The 19,184-nt window shown below is 38.8% G+C and overlaps 1 protein-coding gene across 2 annotated transcripts in view; it reads right to left on the reverse strand.

Annotated features, from left to right (window-relative positions):
- PTPRN2 (protein tyrosine phosphatase receptor type N2) overlaps positions 1 to 13,780 on the reverse strand; it is a 591,206-nt gene extending 577,426 nt beyond the window's left edge. Inside the window, exon 1 of one of the 2 annotated variants that reach the window (XM_073002896.2) lies at positions 13,365 to 13,780. In XM_073002896.2, the coding sequence (XP_072858997.2) occupies positions 13,365 to 13,506 (142 nt within the window). In that variant the 5' untranslated portion in view covers positions 13,507 to 13,780. Of the gene's footprint in view, positions 1 to 13,208; positions 13,225 to 13,364 lie in introns of those variants that run through there. The other variant, XM_078378519.1, reaches the window with a different exon arrangement.
- Between the last annotated feature and the right edge of the window lie 5,404 nt (positions 13,781 to 19,184).

The raw sequence follows: 19,184 nt of genomic DNA on the forward strand, positions 1-19,184 counted from the left end.
AACATCAATTTTAAAGAATGTTTCTCTGAGTATTCTGGAAACATACGAACCTGACTCATTGCTTCCTTTGTAGGTCAGAATGATAAACATTTTTTTTCTTTTTTGTTCACTCCTGAATGTGGGGCAAAGATCTTACTATATACAGTACTTCCACAGAAAATATTAACAGAATCAGGAGTCCCCGGCCATCATTTGTCTTTCTCACTGCAGCCCTTCAAAGTGTCCAATAGGTGTGGGAACAAACATACCAACTCCAGTATGTTTCCCACCCACTAGAATAGGTTTTAGGGTAAATAGGAGCCTGCTGGAGGGAAACGAGATCACGAATTGCGATGGAAATGGCAGGATCCAAAGGAAATATTTTGGCTCCTGACCCTGGTTTCTTTAATCATATGCATTAGCCAAAGCCAAGTGGGAGCAAATGGACTCTGTATTCCAGCATGAAGCTTGTTTATTATAATATATGGCTATTTAGTGGGTGTGTCCACTGTTATCAGACAAAGATTTATTTATGTTTTATCTGGAAGTCAATTAATATGTTAAATTACCATTTAATGTGGGCTTAAGTTATATATATTTCAGGAAGGCTTTATCTCACCTTTGTATTGCTTTATAAATAACTCATTTCCAACTACTGTTGGGCATCTAATTATAAAAGAACCTGAAGAAGAGAACAAAGAATGCCATGAAACACTGAGGACAGAAGAGGAGGGGGATGTCAGATACCCTCTTACTTGTTAGAAATTTAAGAACATTTTATCATGCCTTCATTCAAGACAGCCACCAGACATAATTAAAAGCAATTAAAACAACAAAAAAGTAAAATAAGTGTAAACTAAAATAATCTAAATAATCAAATTGGTTTAGAAGGCTAAATTGAAAAGATGTGCCTACACTCTTCCATAAAGCAGTAAGAGTGGGAATTACTGTAATTGCATTTCCGAGGTCAGCGGTCTGATAGCAACAGAGAAAAAAGCTTTCTCATGGTTGCTCAACACACCATCTTTGAAGGTGATCTTATTCTCAAAAGAATTTGTCCTGAAGATCTTAGCATCTGGACAGGTTCTTAACAAGACTGGTGGTCCCCTTGAACAGCTAGTCTCTAAGCCATTTAGGAATTTAAATGTTAAAATCAACACCTTGAATTAGGCTCAGAAATCAACCGGCAACCAGTGGTTAACTTTTTCCCTCATCCTGATGTCCCTAAATCTCGGAAAAGATTGTCACCTTTCTTGACATATTCGAGTCTACAAATCCAAGCAGCCTAACTTGTGTATTATGTAAGCTAACTTATGCAACTTACATGGAGCATCAGAATAGAGTTAACACTCATTCTCACACAGAAACAGAGAGGTTTCCCACTTCAAATTATCCTTTTCAAAGTTGCCTCAAGGAAACAGATGGTTTGGAGGATGGATGTACATAGTTTGTATATAACACATATGTGTGCCCTGAATAGCTAAATAAAAATTAACATATTGCAGCCTTTCCCAAGCTGGTACTATCCAGATATCTTGAACTATATCAACTACCATTATGCTCAACCAGTATAATCATTGGTTCTCTGGCTGAAAGATGGTGAGAGTTGTAATCTAGCACATCTGGCAAGAACCAACATGGGAAAGGCTGTTACCGTGTAAATATAAATGTAATCCTGTGCATACCTGAGAATAAGCTCCACTAAGTCAATGGGGCTTATTTCAAGACAGAATAGTATTCTTACTATAGTAAAAGTAATCCAGAAAGGTGGAAGTGTCCTTCATTATCTGTCCCTGCTTTCCTTATACACTGAAATTCTGAAGCTTTCCCCCTTGCATTTCCCTAAAACATGTAACACAGCAGAAGAGGGAATAAGAATACAGGAGTACACTGCAGAAGTATTATACATCAGCTCTTTCCAACCAGCAAAATGAGGCTAACAACACTGAACTCATTTGCAGAACTCATTTGATGCACTCTCTCAGACTCATCACTACCTCTTACAACACCTCTAAAATGAACCTAATACTATTTGTGCAGGATCACAGTCCGGCCCATGACACCTCCCATATCACTCTGCACCTCCCTAAGCCTCACATCAGTAGATCATGGGGGCAGGGGGGAGGAAACTTTGCTGCTATCTCCAGTCAGTAACTGGAGACAATAGACAAAATTCCTCTGTGCCACTCTTTCTTCGAATCAAGATGGAAAGCAACGTGCAAACTATATGCGTGCAGATTTATATTTCAGAGTTACAAAAGCACAGATCTGCATACCTCTAGTGACAACTTAGCCAGCATCAGCCAATATTTCTCTGCATGGAAGAAGGTGGAGGAGCAAAGATAGTCTCTTGGACAAATTGCTGGTAGAGAAGCTCCACCTGGCATTTCAGTCAGAGAAGCAATGGTATCAAAGCAAAGCAAAGCAAACCATGCTGCTTATATACCACCCCATAGTGCTTCAAGCACTCTCTGAGCGGTTTACAAGTTAATTATGCAGGCCAAAAATTGCCTCCCCAGCAAGCTGGGTACTCATTTTACCAACCTCAGAAGGATAGAAGGCTGGGTCAACCTTGAGCCGGCTACCTAGGATTGAACCCCGGGTCGTGGGCACAGTTTTGGCTGCAGTACAGCGGTTTAACCACTGTGCCACAAGTCAGTGGCATGACTACTGATACCTTCTGGCCATGAATGGTAATACTGTAGTTATAATAATGGCAGAGCTTATTTGCCCTGATGGAGCAATTTTAAACTTGTCTACATATTAAAAACTATACTTTTTTTCTTAAATGAAATCAACTCTTCTTTAAAAATACACTTATATTTGCTGCTGTCAGTTGTTTTGGTGTAGGTAAATGTTGCTCCAAATGTTACAACCATAGTAACATTCTGGATTTCTTCACCACATTCCACAGTTTCCATAATTTAACACAAAATGAAATTGAACAATGAATCAGGAAATCCTTTTTGCATGGATATGCTAACACAGATTTCTTTTTCCTTCTGTGAATAGCATTAGTCCCCTAAAAAACTAAAAATAATAATAAAGTAATAACAGTATAGGTTCTTAGAAAATGATTGGGAAGTATAATGCTTTTATATTTTTCTTCATATCTCTGGTTCTACAAGGAAAAGACTGGCCAGGATCCAATTGCCAATTTATATTTCTAATGGAAATTGTGTAAACCTTGTTGGCAATTTGCCATTTGTGTATTCTCGAAGGCTTTCATGGCAGGGATCCTATGGTTGCTGTAGGCCGTGTTCTGGAGGTTTTTCTTTCACCAGTCTCTGTGGCCAGCATTTTCAGAGAACAGGAGCTAGAACTGCACTAGAACACAGACAGAATTCTAGCTCCTATCCTCTGAAGATGCTGGCCACAGAGACTGGCAAAATGTTAGGAAGAAAAACCTCCAGAATACAGCCAAACAGCTCGAAAAACTACAACAACCAATTTGCCATTTATTCACAAGGTGCTAGATGCTCCTTGCATTCCTAGGCATGGGCTAATTATATAATCCACACCTTCTTAAAGATTGGCAACTGGGCTCTTGGCACATTTTTAAATGAAAGCTGGAAATCCAAGCCAGTTAATGGTGCAAAGGAGCATAGCACACCCCAGCCCACCCCTGTGCTCAGACCAAAGGCCACCTAAGTTTAAAGAAGGCATTTCCCTCCAATAACTACGTATAAACCTAACACATCTATTACCTATTCACAGAATTCCAACAGCCTTCATATTCTTACTGAACTTGTATAATTTCTCTCTGCATCTGTTTTCTACCAACTGCAGATTTGGTGCTTTGCCTAAGAATGTGATGTTTCTCAGAAAACTGCTAGGTTTTATATTCTTTTATTTTTAATGGTGGATCTACGAATGTTTGTTTCTTTTTCCCAGGAAACCTCAGTAAAGTCCCATGTATAAACTGAAACCATCTCAGCACCTAGTGGAGCTTGATTTCCATAGCTACAGGCTGCTTTTGCTTTCCAATTTAATACTGTAATCTAATGCAGATTCCATGGTTGAGCATCAGACAGTTTACCCCTCCCACTTGCTTTGTTTACCCTGTGGCCAGAGAAAAAGTTCTCAATATTTTGACAGCTGGCAAAATATGTGACAAACTGACTTACTTAAAGGAATTGTGCTGATAAAGATTTTAGCATTTTTAAAGGAATATATGATTATTTGTCTAAGAGATGTTAACATTATTTTCAGCAGTCCAAACCTAATGGAAACGGCTCTTATGGGCTGGAACTACACCTTTGCAATAAACCAAGGAAAGTGTATTTGCTGCAGGTGCAACTCCACTTGTAATAGATATCCAAGTTGCCACACTTTTTCCTTTGCTTTAATCCAGTGTGGGTGGGTGTGCTTACTGCTGCGGTGGACATGTTGGGGGTTGGGTACAATGCCATATGACATAACGTCCTATTCCCAGTCACCCCTTTTGATTTTTTCCCCACGGTTTTTATGTGCATCTTTCAATGTGCAATTTTAATGACAGATTTTTTTTTAAAAAAAAGAATTAAACATATGCCTGTTCAAATGAATCCACAAAGCAAGAAAAATCGAAGACACAATGGTGGCCATGGGAAAAGTGTGAGAAATGGCAACCAGGAGAAGTGGCAGAGGGTCAGGCAAACAACTGGTAGAAAGAAAAGGAGCAGCCCTGGACAATTCAGAACTGTGATATAGCTGTAAAAATTGGTGTTAAAAATAGATTGGGATCCATTTTGAACTACTGTAGAAGTTGATGCCATATGCTACAACAGGACTCGCAACAGATTCAATCTGGTTTTGGAGGGAAGTGTAGTTTTGGTGTTGTCCAACCAATGTTTTATTAAATAAATTGGCAGGTGAGTAAGGGAAAGAACTTAGAAATGTGTATTGTGTGAGAAGAGAAGCAAATCCCATAGATTTCCTAATAAAAGGATTTTACTCTCCAGAGGTTCTATAATCACAACTGTCTATCCATCATGCTCAGAGCCAAAGTGCTATTGAAATTTTAAGGATTCGTGATCAGTTAAACTAGCAACATGTGGTGTCACTGCATCATTAGCACCTATTAGTCACAGCAGATAGACACAACAAGAAGCTGCAGTTCAAAAATGAGTAAATTTATATAATGAATGTTTTTCACCATCTTATTTTGAAGGTTTGGATTCCTTAAATTAATTATTTTTAAAGAGTGTGAAATCTGTTTCACAAAATGCTAGCATTTTTTTTCTAATAGTTTCCAGGAACAGGAAATATCCAAATCTCATGCATAGGCTACCAGAGGTGGCTTCAAGGGGGGATGAGGTGGTGGTTTTCCGGCCGTCTTTAGCAATCCAGTGGATTATATTAAGAGAAGCTTCCTAGATGAAACTCTGCTGAGTTCTCCCATTTAAAGGCAGAGCTGCTTTTAATAAATTATACTTTTTTTAGAGATAATGGAGATTCTGCTGCTCTTTTAGCTGAGGCTGTAAATATTTCTACACAATTATCCCTTTAAAACAAGGACTTGCCAAGGACTCATCAACCACAGGAAAATCAAAAGAATGTAACTAACATTTGTTCTAGCACATATTAAATTGAAATTGTATAAAACCTTTCAGCTAAGCACTATATTTACTTATTCCTTTCTTGCTGCAGATAATGAACAGCAAGACAGTAAGTATCATTAAAAATCTTATGTTAGATTAAACTAACCCAGATACTTTTCTTGTTATATGGTACAAATTGTTGTAATCCTACACATATACACATATACACAGCATGCTATTAAGGCACCTATTTTTTAAAATGGTGAGCTCTGAGGATTCAAAGCCTATTACTCCCACCTCAGAAGCCTTCAAAAGAAGCACTAGATCCTCAAAGGAAACAACAACAAAAAATCATTGGTAAGTTACTCCCATGTTTAAAAAAACTTTCATTTTTCATTTTGATGTTAAAATAAGAAGGGTGATACAATGTCCATTAGACTCTAAAGGAAGTTGTATCACTCTCCTTAGAGATGTGATTCTCCCATTTGGAGCAATTTTAAAAATGTCTACAGGTTTGTTCTTCTTTTTAATGGGGATGTAAAAATGGCTTGGAGGAATCATCTGCTGACCACACTTCTTTAAAATACAGGTATTTTTCAAGAAGGGAGGTGCACAGTGGTATGCAACTGTAATTTGTACACATGAGTTAGTGCTGTTACAATACAATATACCTGTGTATTTTCTTAGAATTTGTGCTGTGTTGTTTACAGTCAAATTCCATGATATTCAAAAGCCTAAACAGAGTGGTACTAAATCCTGGTAATATGAAAGCACAAATAAGGACAAGTGTGATATTCAGTCTTCATACAATGGACATCATGAGCACCAATAAAGTGAAAGTAGGTCCCTGGTTTGTAGATTTTTCTTCATCTTGGACATACTGGTGATAAACTTGTGAAGGGCAGGATTACAGTCTGCAGGGGGGTTCTTAGGGGAAAAATGCTTGTTCAAGATTTAGGATTTTGTGCTTGGCTCCCTTCAACTGTATTCATCACAAAAATTACAAAATCCATTGTTGTGATGATATCTTTATTCAGGCAACTTAAAAAGCACAAAAATGCTCTACGCAAGTTTTCAAGACAAAAAAATCAGTTTTTATTTTTTCGCAGTGTTGGAAGCAATTCAGTGTGGTGCTTCCAGAGTGAAAGGATCGCTGTAGAGATACTCTCATTGTATCTTAACTCAAGAGGAAGGCTCCTTCCATGTTCCCTGAAGTGAGGTATGATGTTATAAAGAAAAGGGGGAGGGATCAATTCAATGTAATTTGCATGCTGTCTTAAGAAGAAGAAGTTGGAAACATATTGCAAGGTATATTAGGTGTTAAATTTCAACTCTGAATAGTACCTAGTTTTGCTGGGAAGAATAAAGGCTATTACAAGTAATAAAAATTGAATCTCCATTTTGAAAATATAATCTCTTTGTAACTCAAAAAATTATCTAGCCAGTACAAGGCTGATAGCCCCCTTATTAAAAAGCTTTTGCATCACCTGTGTTGGATATGATTTTAAGTTATGGATCAGGAAAATCAAAACTCTTGGATACCTAATTTACTGGTTTTGGGAGAAGCACCCACTTGTAGAACAGAAAAAGATTTTATATCACCTGGACTGAGAGTTCTCTGAAGGGTTATCCCTTCAACATAAGCTAAAGCTCCACAGATTGGTTTCTTGTGACTTGCTTTGCCTGATTGCTTATTCCAGACGGTGGCTGGGTCAGTTACTACTATGACCTCGTTAATGAGCTAAGAAGATCCTGAAGTGTAGGGATGCAATTGTTTAGAAAAAAACAAATGGTAAGCACAGAAGCTTCACTTGTTGCCTCATATCTCAGGTTTACAGAGGTTAGAGATGTGTTTTGTCTCAATTAAGTCTGGAAATCTTGTCATTATTTAATTATTAAAACCTTTTTTTAAAAGAAAAATCTTACTTTAATTGTTATGGATATCAGGGTAGAATACAATATAATCAAAATAAAAACCTGTGAAGCCATGTTATCATTTAAAGGTCATCATTATAATAAACTAAATAAAATCAGTCCACAGTGTCTTGGCAAGCAAAAAATGGTTTTGAGTTGGCAGAGGGATAGTTCCAGTAATGTTGCCAGTCACACTTTCAGGGAGAGTATAGAAGTGGAAACCTCTCATGCTTGATTTCACTGAGTTTCTCAGAATCCCACTTGCATTTACTTCCTATCTTTTTTTATATTAGATTGCAGGACTTTGTGTCTTCTTTCCTCATGAAATGTGTTGCACATTTTAATACATTTTTCTAACTTTCAGATTTATTTGTGCATTTTACTTGACTTATGCAACTTCCATTTCTTAGAGCATTTGTGTCTACTGTATTTCAATTAGGCACAATTTAGCCATTTGCAGTTTAAGATATGTGTATTGTTTTGTGTGCATTTTATTTCTTGGAAACATTCTGTAAATCTCAATTTTTGAGCTAAAATACATATCTTATTGCAATAAGTCTCAAGAGATGCATGAACAAGTACTTTATGACAGTGCCAAAGCCAACGAAATTCTTTTCTACCTTTAATGGAGCAGATATTCCAGAGTTGGGGAATAGGTGTTTTCCCTTGCTCACACATGATGCCTTGAGATAGCTGGAGAACAGTCTTCCCTGACTAGCGATTTGTAAGTAGAAGTGCTTCACTCTTTATCCCAACAACTGTCATCTATCACTATTTCCACCCCTTGCAAACACTCATGGTTCAAAACAGCATCTTCATCGTAATAAAATCTGGTTTGCCAATGAATATTTAATAAAGGAGAATCGCTCTTTATGTTCAGTGATTAATATAATGGTGCAGTTAATCTAAATTCCACTCAAATCAAAGGTTCTTCAGGTTAAATTAAATAAAACTCACTCACATGAAGTTCCTTGTGGACAGTGATAGTGCACTATCTGTTTCTGTAAAATTATATCGGGAGAAAAACAGGTCTACACACAATTCTTGCTGAAGTTTTCTTTTTTCACATGTTCTTCCTACTTTTAATTAAAAACTATTACCATTAAAGAATAATGTGTACATTATCATTCTTTGAGTTCTGGACATGTCTTTTTAAAATCATATTAAAAAGCATACTAAATTCCTTCTTCCAGTCCAAGTTACAAAGTAAGGTAGGGAGTGAATCAAGATAGGCCTTTGCACTATAGTGCAGCGTCTCTGGAATAATCTCACTAACGAAGCCTGCTTGGATTAACCCCAGTTAAGATAGTTCTATTAGATCAAATGCTTTGATTTTGTTTTTATCACCATATTATGGATGTGTATGTGCGTTTTGCTTTCAAGCTTTCTTCTTTCTGTTTTGCTATTTTAATCTGTTTCAATGTTGCTTATTATTATTTTGCTGTTTTAAAAAATTGTTAGCCATTCTAAAAAACCCTTTGAAGTTGAAGAGCAGATTCTGAGTATCTCTGATAAACAAACACAACTAAATGGCAACACAGTAAAAGTACCTATGCATATGTTACTCCATAAGTAACCAACTATGTTTTACAGTAAGCAGTTTCTTGAGCATATCTAAACAAAAATTCAGCATTCGGTTCCAAGAGACATTGTGAAACTAAGAAACTGAATACAGTATATCATTCTGTGATTTTATAGGCTAGATGTCAGTGTTCACCTTGCACTTACCTTTTCTGCTCTTCAAATGCAATGACATTTGGTTGTTTGGGTTTTTCGGGATCTTTGGCCATGTTCAAGTTTGTTCTTCCTAACACGGCCAAAGAGCCCGAAAAACCCACAACAACCATTAGATCCCGGTCGTGAAAGCCTTCGCGAATGCAATGACATTTACTTGGTTTAGATTCAATCAATTCTTTCAAAAAGCTATTCACTTTCAAGTTAAGAACATTTCTTACACTATTACATTTTACCATTGCCAAACCCTGTACGTATAATAGAGAACAAGATATAGATGCAGTTGTGGAAAACAGAGTCTATGGCCAGAATGCTATAGTAAATTTAAATAAATATATGTAACTGTATAAATCACAGCAGCAAATTGCCACTAATTAATGAGTTGCCACTCACATTTCTAGTCATGTACCAATCATGCAACTTGGAATGCAACTAGGAATGTAAACAGCAACTTTCAAAATAGTGGCAATTCACCATGGCGATGTATACATGTACATCAGCATAAATCCATGACAGAGTTCTGACCATGCTCAATGTCTTCAAGCACATATGAGCAATCTGTTACCCTTGGAGCCTTCAGTATATCCTGCAGCAAATGGTCAAACTACTCCATCCCATTGAATTTCCCCCTGCCATTGACCAATTTTGCTGCCTCACAAACACTTTTCTTTCCTTGCTAAGATGCTAGGAGAAAGAGATACTTATTACTGAAGATCTAAGGTGTTGAATAATATTACATTACCTCTTTAACAGATTATTTAAAACATATTTGTATCACAGTAGGCCAAACACTTTTATTCTTGGTTCATATCTTTTAAACATACTTGCAGGATTTCACCTTATTTCCATGTTAGGAAAAAAGACCGAGTTCTTTCTACTAATGAACTTGTTTTACTATCTGACTTTTATTTATTTATTTTATTTATATCCCGCCTATCTGGTCGGGTCAGGACCACTCTATTTTTAATTCAAGATGGTCTTGTACTTTCAAAACAGTCGAGAACTTGGCCAAAACAAACTAGAGAAAAGCATGTGCACAACTCAACTTTTCCCAGACCAAAGGGAGAACCCAAAACTGGCTTGATGTTATTTTTTTAGTGATTTCCAAATTATTTCCGATAAATGGTCAATAGCAGAATGAAGCAAACACAGAAAAATGACAAGGAGTAATATAAAGCTCAATTTTTGTTTAAAACTACCATACAATGCATTCTTCTGAATAAATACATTATTTTACATGATATGAAAAATATATATTTAGTTAATTATACCTTGTAGTAAACTTGGCTCCAAACAGAAATCTTTAAAAACCTGACCCTATTTTTTGCAAATATGTCATCCATTATTCACTTAATATATAGTTTAAAGCGTCCTATAAATATTTTACTTTAAGTCACAGGTTCTTTCCAGCATAAAAATGCAGTCTATTCATTTACGCTTAGAAACATAGGGCTTTTAACAGAGACTGCTGGAAGGATGCTCATCCTTTTACCTATTCTAGGCACTCAATAGTCCTAAGCAGTACAAGGATACAAGCTGGGTCAATCTGTTCTCACCAAAATAAACCAAAGACGGGGATCAGTTGGCTTGATTTATATAGGTCATTACAAAACTCTTAAGTTCTCAAATAGCTTTTCCGTAAAAAGGATGTTTTTTTTCCAAACAAAGGTAATCCTGGGGTGAACAGAGCAATGGCAGTGAGTCAGCTTCTCAGTGTATGGCTTTCTAGATTTAATTATAGTTCTTTTTCAAAGTCTGTTTTTTAACAATGTATGTATGGCTTTAACAGAATTTCAGTTATAACATATTTTCAGGGGGAATCTTACCAATGGAACAGATTCCATTGGAAAAACAATGTTTTGCTGTAAGAGTCTAATGCGTACTGTGGCATCTTAAAAATTAAGTGCAATGCCCACTGAGAATTACCTCTGAGTTATATAGTGTTTATAGCATCATTGCTTTATTATAGCATAACCACTTACAAACTGCAGTCATGGACCAAAGTCAGGAAAACTTGTATCAAAATTAAGCCAGTAGGTGTTGAAGCCAGCAGGTTAGATTAGGACTGAGCAGAACCAGGTTCAATTATGTACTGAGCCATGATGTACACTGGATGGTCTTGGGAGAATTATGCTTTTTACTCAGGCTTTACCAGAGGTGCAATCCAGCTATATACATTTGTTTTATTGACTTTGTGATTTTACTTTTATGTGCATTTCTTTTTGTACCTTACTATTGTGACTTTTATGTTGCATATCATTGTGATGTTTTAATGTCCAGTAACTATACATTTATAAAATTGAATAAATACTCAGTCTGATCCACTTCAACCAAGGTAGTTGGGATTACAAAGCATATGTACACCACCTGTGTATAAGTAAATAAGTACTTAAGTAATCTATTACTCTTCAAGATGCAATAATATTTTTTTTCCTATTAAGGGATATTAATTATCTGACAGCATGGAAATATTTATCAAAGTTTACACTGATAATTGCATATTGATCTCAGAGGGATAACTAGATTTAGTTTGTAAAATAAACATGAGCTTTGTTAAGGGATAGCAGAAAAACTACAGGTATCACTGGAAGATACCCCTGAATTGGGACAAAGGACATAGATAAATATTAATTTCTGGAGTTTAGTTACTAGGACTAGTGTAATGAATGCTGTAGGCTTTTGAAAACTAAACTGTGACAATAGTTTAGTTGGGAGAATATCTCTAAAAGAAAGAGGTACCTGTTCGCTGATGAATTTCTTAAGAATTGCTTTACTCTGAGGAAATTATTTTGTAAGGATTACTTATTATTTAGTGTACACGATTTGAAGGATTACATATAGCAACAAAAAGACAATGCCACTGGAAAAATTTAAACATAAATGAGATTATGGATGGCTATACAGTCAGGCAATTTTAGTATCAATTTGGCTAGAATGTCTGACTTGACCTAGAAGATGAATTAGATAAGAAAAGTCAAGGCTCCATGGAGTCCATAAAGTTAAAGAACAGTGCATTTCCTGATGTGGTAGGCAAAAAGTTTAGAGATAAAAGCCCCAGTATAAGAAATGACAGCTCTCCAGAAATACTGTAAATTATCTATGGAAACTAATCAGTAAGACTCACATGGTAACCCTGAGGATGGGTGAATAAAAGAGGCAATTGAGAACTTGATCAAACATTGAGTGAAACGAATGACTGATAAAGACATCATACTTCAGTGAGGTGAGGTGTGTCATATGAGGAGACAAAGGCAAATATGAGTTGTGTGGATTGATTATTTGCTTGGATGCACAGACATCCTGAGAGCCAACTAAGGCTAGTTTCTATTTTGGGGTGAGGTGTCCTGCACCTTCAGTGACCCCAGTTTGGATAATTTCAATACAGAATATAAGAAAGAATAAAGTAGATTCTGCAAGTTTGAAAGCCTGTGCATGATGAAGTTAATGGACATTCTTGAAATAACTGCGGTGGGCTTTGATGGAGGGGGGGGGCTGTAGAAAGAGGAAGGCAGTAGAAGAAGGACAGAGGGTAGCCATTTGCTGAAGGCTTTCTGTCCTGAACCCTAAGGCTGAGGAGTTCACAAAGCATGTTCCACAAGAAGGATTCCTGTCAAGAGTCATTTGGTTCCAACGAGCAGCTGTCAACTGAGAGGGATAATTGGGAGGGGGGGTTTGACCTGGGGGAGCTTGGTGATGTAAATTAGTAGAAGGGAAGGAGGGACGGAGCAGTGGTGGGGGCAAGAGATTAGGACAGAGGTCCCTGCTGAGGACTTTCAATAACTATATGTAAAAGGATGGGATGGGGCGAGATGCGAAGGGGCTTCAGGAAGAAGGACGGATTCCCTGCGGCTCATGAGGGTAGCCGGAGAGACCAGAAGGGGCGCGTTGGGGAGGCAAGAAAAGGCTTCTCCTCTTTTGGGGGGGGGGAATCGTCGTTGGCAGGAAGGCGGGCAGGCAGGCCGGCCCCTGCGGGAAAGGCTCCGGCATGGCGAAGGAGCGGAGCCAGGGAGACCGCGAGGGTTCCCCACACACACACACTCCTCTGTCCTCACAAGTTACCTCAGAGCCTCCAGGATGGCCGCCGCCACTTTCCCGCCTGCGGGGCGGCCTCGCTCCCGCCGCCTCTCCCGCTTTCCCGCCCTCTGCAGGCTCCCCGCTCGCCCTCCTTTCCTCCCCACCCAGCGTCCCCCCTCAGCTCGTCTCTTCCCCACTCACCGAATCGGGCCTCCAGGGGGACAGCGGCCGCGGCTCCCGCGGGAAGGAGGTGCCGGTGCCGGGCGACGGCGAGGAGAAGCAGGAGCAGCAGGAGCTGCGGCAGGAGGCGGCCGGCGAGGCGGGAGCCCGGCGACCCCATCATGCGTGGCCCAGCATGGCAAGCGCCGGCAGCCAGCCCGCTCAGTCCATGGTGCTGCCTGCCGCGGCCGCTGCCCCTTCGGGTCGGCTCCTTTTCTCCGGCTCTCTTCAACACCCAGGACAGCGACCAGCGCCGTCCCCGCCTCGCTCGCTCGCCTCTGCCTGCCTCTGCCCGCCGGTCCCTCCCTTCCTCGTTTCCTCCTCGCTGGCAGCGGCAGGCGCCTCCTCCGCCTCCTCGCAACCAGCCTGCCTTGCCTTGCCTTGCCTGCCTGCAATGGCTTTGCTGCTGCTCCCCTCAAGTCACCTCATGCCGTGCAGTGGGGCTAGAAGGGCCGCTCGCCCTCCGGCCGTGGGGGGCTCCTTCGCTTCGCCCTGCCAGCCCGAACCCGCGCTCCATCTTCCTCTCCACGGAAGGAGGCCGGCGGCGGCTCCTTGACCCGCTTCCTTAGCCTGCTTCTTCTGCCTCTTTCCCCCCTCACAGCGAGGGCTCAGACCTGCCCAGAAGGACAGGGTGAGGTCCCTGCGTGGGTGGCTCTCAGCCCTCCTCACAGCCCCAAAGGGGAGCCGGTGGCTCCTTGTTTGAAGACAATATAGTTGTCTGACCACCATGGGTGTGTGTTTGTGTGTGTGTTATTTTGGGGGAGAGGGATGTTGACGCGTGGTTTATACAGGCAGGAAGAGAACTGAAGAGATGTTTCTTTCCACAGAGACCTAAGGGGAGAGCCTGTGTGTCCTCCAGAATGAATGCATTAAAATGAATCCAGCCCCTCCTTGTGGGCCCTAATATATACGAAGGGTTGAGTCCCAAAAGAGGAAAAGGCTCCTGGCCATTTAATAGCGGTGAGGAAGACATAAACCGAGTGGGAAGTGGAGCTGTGATGGTTTTGTCTCATGACTAGGGCAGTGGGGGGGTGCCCTCCAAATTTTGTGTGTGTGTGTGTGTCTGTGTGTGTGTGTGTGAGGCACCTCCTCCATCCTGGTCCACGAGCTGCCTTTTAGCTCAGAAGAACCTCTGGCTGAGCGGACAGAAATCTGCACGTCAATTGTAGTTACTTAATTTGGAAAACATTGTAAAGATGCTTAAGTACACTCCCTTCATACTACTTCACAAATCACACCCACACCCTCACATTCAGTGACTGGATGTAGTCTAGGGGGAAAACCCCACTCTACTGCCCACTGCCTTTAATCACAATTGACTGCCACCCACTTGTCCTATACTAGAAAACACATATAAACTAGTATTTAACAATATAATAAGTCCTGGCTCTATATTATCACTGAAGCTGGTAAGAGCTGCCACTTAAAATGTGAGATTGGCTAGAAAAATTATAGGAAAAAGGCACCCTGCTATCATCTTTACTTTCTATATAGGTACAGATCATACTTTTATTTATGGGATTAATTATTTGGCCTGATGATGTGATGCAACAATGTGACTGATGGCTTATCCTTTAGATCCATGCACTTCCTTGCTTACAGGGGATACACTGGGTGAACTGTGGTGTGCTTTGTGAATGTTTCTATGCAGATGTGATACTGGTTGGCCTTAAAGAAATATGGCCACACTTTGAAGAAAGCCATCCTGAACCACTTAGTTTTCAACAGCTATCACTCAGTCCATTGGTAAGGTGCTGAAAAGTGTAGCAGTCAAATAACCTCATTTATTCTTGGAGGATAGTATCCATCTCAATCTAATTATACTGAATCTGTTATGTTAACCACTCATGTTTCTTAGGGAGTGAGCAAACATGACTGCATTCTTTGGTTCTAATCATGTGAAAATATTCTTACTTTCTTCCTAAGCAATCCATCATGACCAATCTGAATTCTCATAAACAAATCTTGCTACAGTACATTATACATCTGAATTTGCAACATTAGAATTAGTTTATTGGTTCTTTCTTCACAGTATTATTGCTACATCCCCTTCTGGGTTACAGTATATTATTCCAAAATTCTTTGCACTCCTTATTGAGTGCAAAGAATTTTGGAATATTGCAGGACCACACACCAGGTAATTTACCATTAAATATAGCCATCTACATACAATAAATGCCATTAGCCCACAGTAGATGCTGTCAAATACTATTCCCAGAAAAGCATATTTTAAAGACAGTAAGCAGAGGCCAAGAGCTGCATTGTACTCATCCTGAGGCATTTTATCTTGTAGGTTTGGATTTGGGTTATTATCTGTTTTACCATTTATAATAAAGGTCTTTAAATCATACAATGATATTTTCCTATTCTTTCCTTTTAGTCAGTCATTTAGCATACAGTACTGTACTTGTAAAATTGTAACATGCTCCTTTGCCTTAAATTTTACAATAAAACATGGACAGATTGCAACACTAAGAAGAGGTTATGTATTTGCTATATAGCTTTTTGCTATATTCCTATAATTCTTTAACAAAATGCAGTTTAGCAGGCCCAAATATATATTAAAGAGGGAGGAACCTGATGAATTAAATAAATTATCTCCTAATGCCACTAAGAACGGGAGGAGTACAATTTATTTGTATTTTCCTAGAAATAGCAATCAATGAAAACTCCTAGAAAGGGCTAGGAGGCCCAAGAATGCTCCTGGCACATTTTTTTTGTAATCAGATATCTAAGTCTGTGAGCAGTTGGAGTCAGAAAGCAAACGGCAAATCCATTGGCAAGGTGTATAAAACCCAAAGCCACTAAATTGGCATAAAAACAGAATGTTCCATGAACACAACTCCCTGTTCTCCTCAGTTAGCATGCAATAAGAATAATTAACAATTTGCTGCATATTTGTGACACTGCAAATATGTCACTAGAGGTACTGTTTAGCTTTACCTAATGATTGGAACAGTTGTGTGGAGAGGTCTGTTAATCACTATCTCTCCTGATGGCTATATGGAATCTTCAGGTTTAGAGACCAGCTACTGGAAATAATGTTAACAGCCTTCAAGCCCTGTGGCATCTGATTAACCACTGTAGGAAGCAAGATAATACATGAGAGGCATCTTTGGTCTGACCCAGCAAGACACTTTTAAAGTTTCTTCCTTCAGCAAATAATTAGTGAACTATGAAAGTGATATGTGGAAACCCCTGTAGTGTAAGGATGGATGCAAAGTTCTCTTTAATTATTTCCTTTTCCCACTGTTCAAATGTTAGCATTGCTTCATTATAGAGATCCATGCTGTAAATAGGGCTTTGAGCATGGATCATGACTGTAAGACAATAAAAAATGAGCAAACATTTAAAAAATACAAGTTTGCCCATGGTATGCTTGCACCTAAATGGTTCACAATTTATAAGGCTAGAATTTATGAAGGTCTATTACGAGGCAACTGCAATGATATTCTGGAAATAGAAAATATACCCTTTTTTAAGATACCTTCCCTGATGTTAAAATGTGTAGATAACTATTGTATGCAGCATACCTTAAAACTCAGTCTACCACTCAGATGTGTTACATTCTGATTAATAACCAGCATTTACTTTGATATTGGTATTTTGGATACTTGTTTTTGCCAAAGAATGATAAAGTGTTTAGAAAAGGTATAATTCCTGGCTGTGGGTTAAAAAAAGAAAAGCCTGTAGAAAAACCACTATTGCAAGGTATGTAATTTCAGAATAATAAAGTGAGTGTGTAGTGCTAACAAACAAAAATGCAAAGATAGGCAGTATAGAAGGACACAATGAAAAATGGAACTGCTGAAAGGTAAATTGTCAAATTCTCATGGGCATGCAAACCATATGGCTGGAGAGAAGGTGTCTGCATTATAGATAATGGCAAAAAGGAACATTTTGAATAAGCATGAAATAAAAAAAACTCCAACTAAGATAGGAACATATGGTATAAAGTAAATAGACAAGATATTTATCATTACAATTAGAAACCATTTATCAAAATATATTACAAATTAAATGTAGCCTCTATTGTTTGCAGTCATCTAACTCACTGTTTGCAAAGCTATCAGGGCTCATATGACAACACTCCTTAAAAATGCAATGTTTCTCTCAGCTTTAGTGACACGAAAGCACTTTTAAAAAATTTTACACGTGCTTTTCGTCCCATCCAACATGTGAGACCTCTCAGGCAACGAACCTAGAATCTTTTAAGTCACACCCGGGTGAAGAAGTAAGAAAGGCAGCAAAATACCTCTTCCTTTTCCTTACTTTGTTTCTTTCTGTTTCCAAACAAAATTCCAATATGCTATCATCCTTTCCACAACCATTTTACTTAACCATTACAGATGAAAAGAGGCTAACTAGTAGAACTGAAGATTTAGATACCAATACTCCATCTTCCAGGTTCAACCTCCAGCTGATGAATATTGGCTTATATGTCTACAAAATATTATCTGAGACATTTGGAGACCTCTTCCACTAACCAGATTAGGCACTAGTGGGCCACACAAGATGAAGCAATATAGCCTGATTTCAGTATCAAATAGTTTCAGTTATTTGTTAGAGTAACCAAAAGGGTTTTCCTCATGATGAACACCATTAAACCAATATAGGCAGGAAGATCAGTTCAGTCAGACTCAGAATCCCCATGCTATGCAATTGACACAACATATAACTAGACACTTTCAGGCATCATTCTTGCAGTATTTAGAACAAAAGCACTACAAACACCAGCCTTGATTTATACAACTACACAACAATGTGGCTGGGAGGTAAATAGCTTTGGAACAAAAGAAAAATTGCCATATCAGTTTATAAGTACCTTGATATTGTGGAGAACCCTTATATGTAGTTGGAAGTTATGCTTGCAAGTATTTTTCGATCAAACACAGATTCAGAACTACCAGAATAGATAACACACTTTAAAAGCTGACTGCTGAGGATTTTTCACCCTCTGGTATTGACTGCAGAAAGATCATCAAAATCAATATTAGCAGTGGTTTTGGGTAATTTTTGTACTGTAGTGGATAAAATCAATTGGAGATTGTAGAAAGATAATTCAGGAACATCAATGTGAAATAAAATAAACCACACAGAGAAGTGACTCATTCATTCAGAAGGAAGGAAAATATCATAGGAGTAAATCAAAGTTTTATTGAATACAACTAAGGAATCGCAGCACATGGTAATTGCACAAAAAGTTACAAAAGCTTTTAATATATAGCTATTATATGTAGGCAATGCTGAATGCCGAAGTGGTGGGCTTGAAATCCAATCTAGAAATCCATGGTAAGAGCATATCCAATACATATTTGTTCTGTTAGTTCTTTCTCTCCAGAGGAGGGCAAACATCACTATCACACCACAGTATGATTGTTTGCTTATGGGGTGTAGAGAAGGTTAAGGCTTTACAGGGTGCACTACACAAATATATAAAAAAAATAGTATATTGTATATATAAGATCCAGGTGGGGCTGTTCTATCACAGCTTGCACAGTGTGCTTCTTAACAAAAAGAAACCATCTTATATTTTTTTAAGAAGTAAGGTTTACAGCAAAACAATTTGCCACCATTGAACTAGGCTCATTTTACTCTTTGTCTTGGGGTAATGAACATATAAGACAGAATCAGATAAACCTCTAAATACAATATGCATCATGAGCATTTGCACAACTGCCTTGGTGGTGGGACGGTGGAGATTCTTCCCTCTTCCCTGCCCCGGAAGAGGGGTGGTGTTTGTTGGAGTAAAGGGGCGGGAAGACCTTTTCTTCCCTCATGGGGAAGGGGTGCAGGTACCTA

This window comes from Pogona vitticeps, chromosome 6 (genome assembly GCF_051106095.1).
Source record: "Pogona vitticeps strain Pit_001003342236 chromosome 6, PviZW2.1, whole genome shotgun sequence".
Classification (NCBI taxonomy): Eukaryota; Metazoa; Chordata; class Lepidosauria; order Squamata; family Agamidae; genus Pogona; species Pogona vitticeps.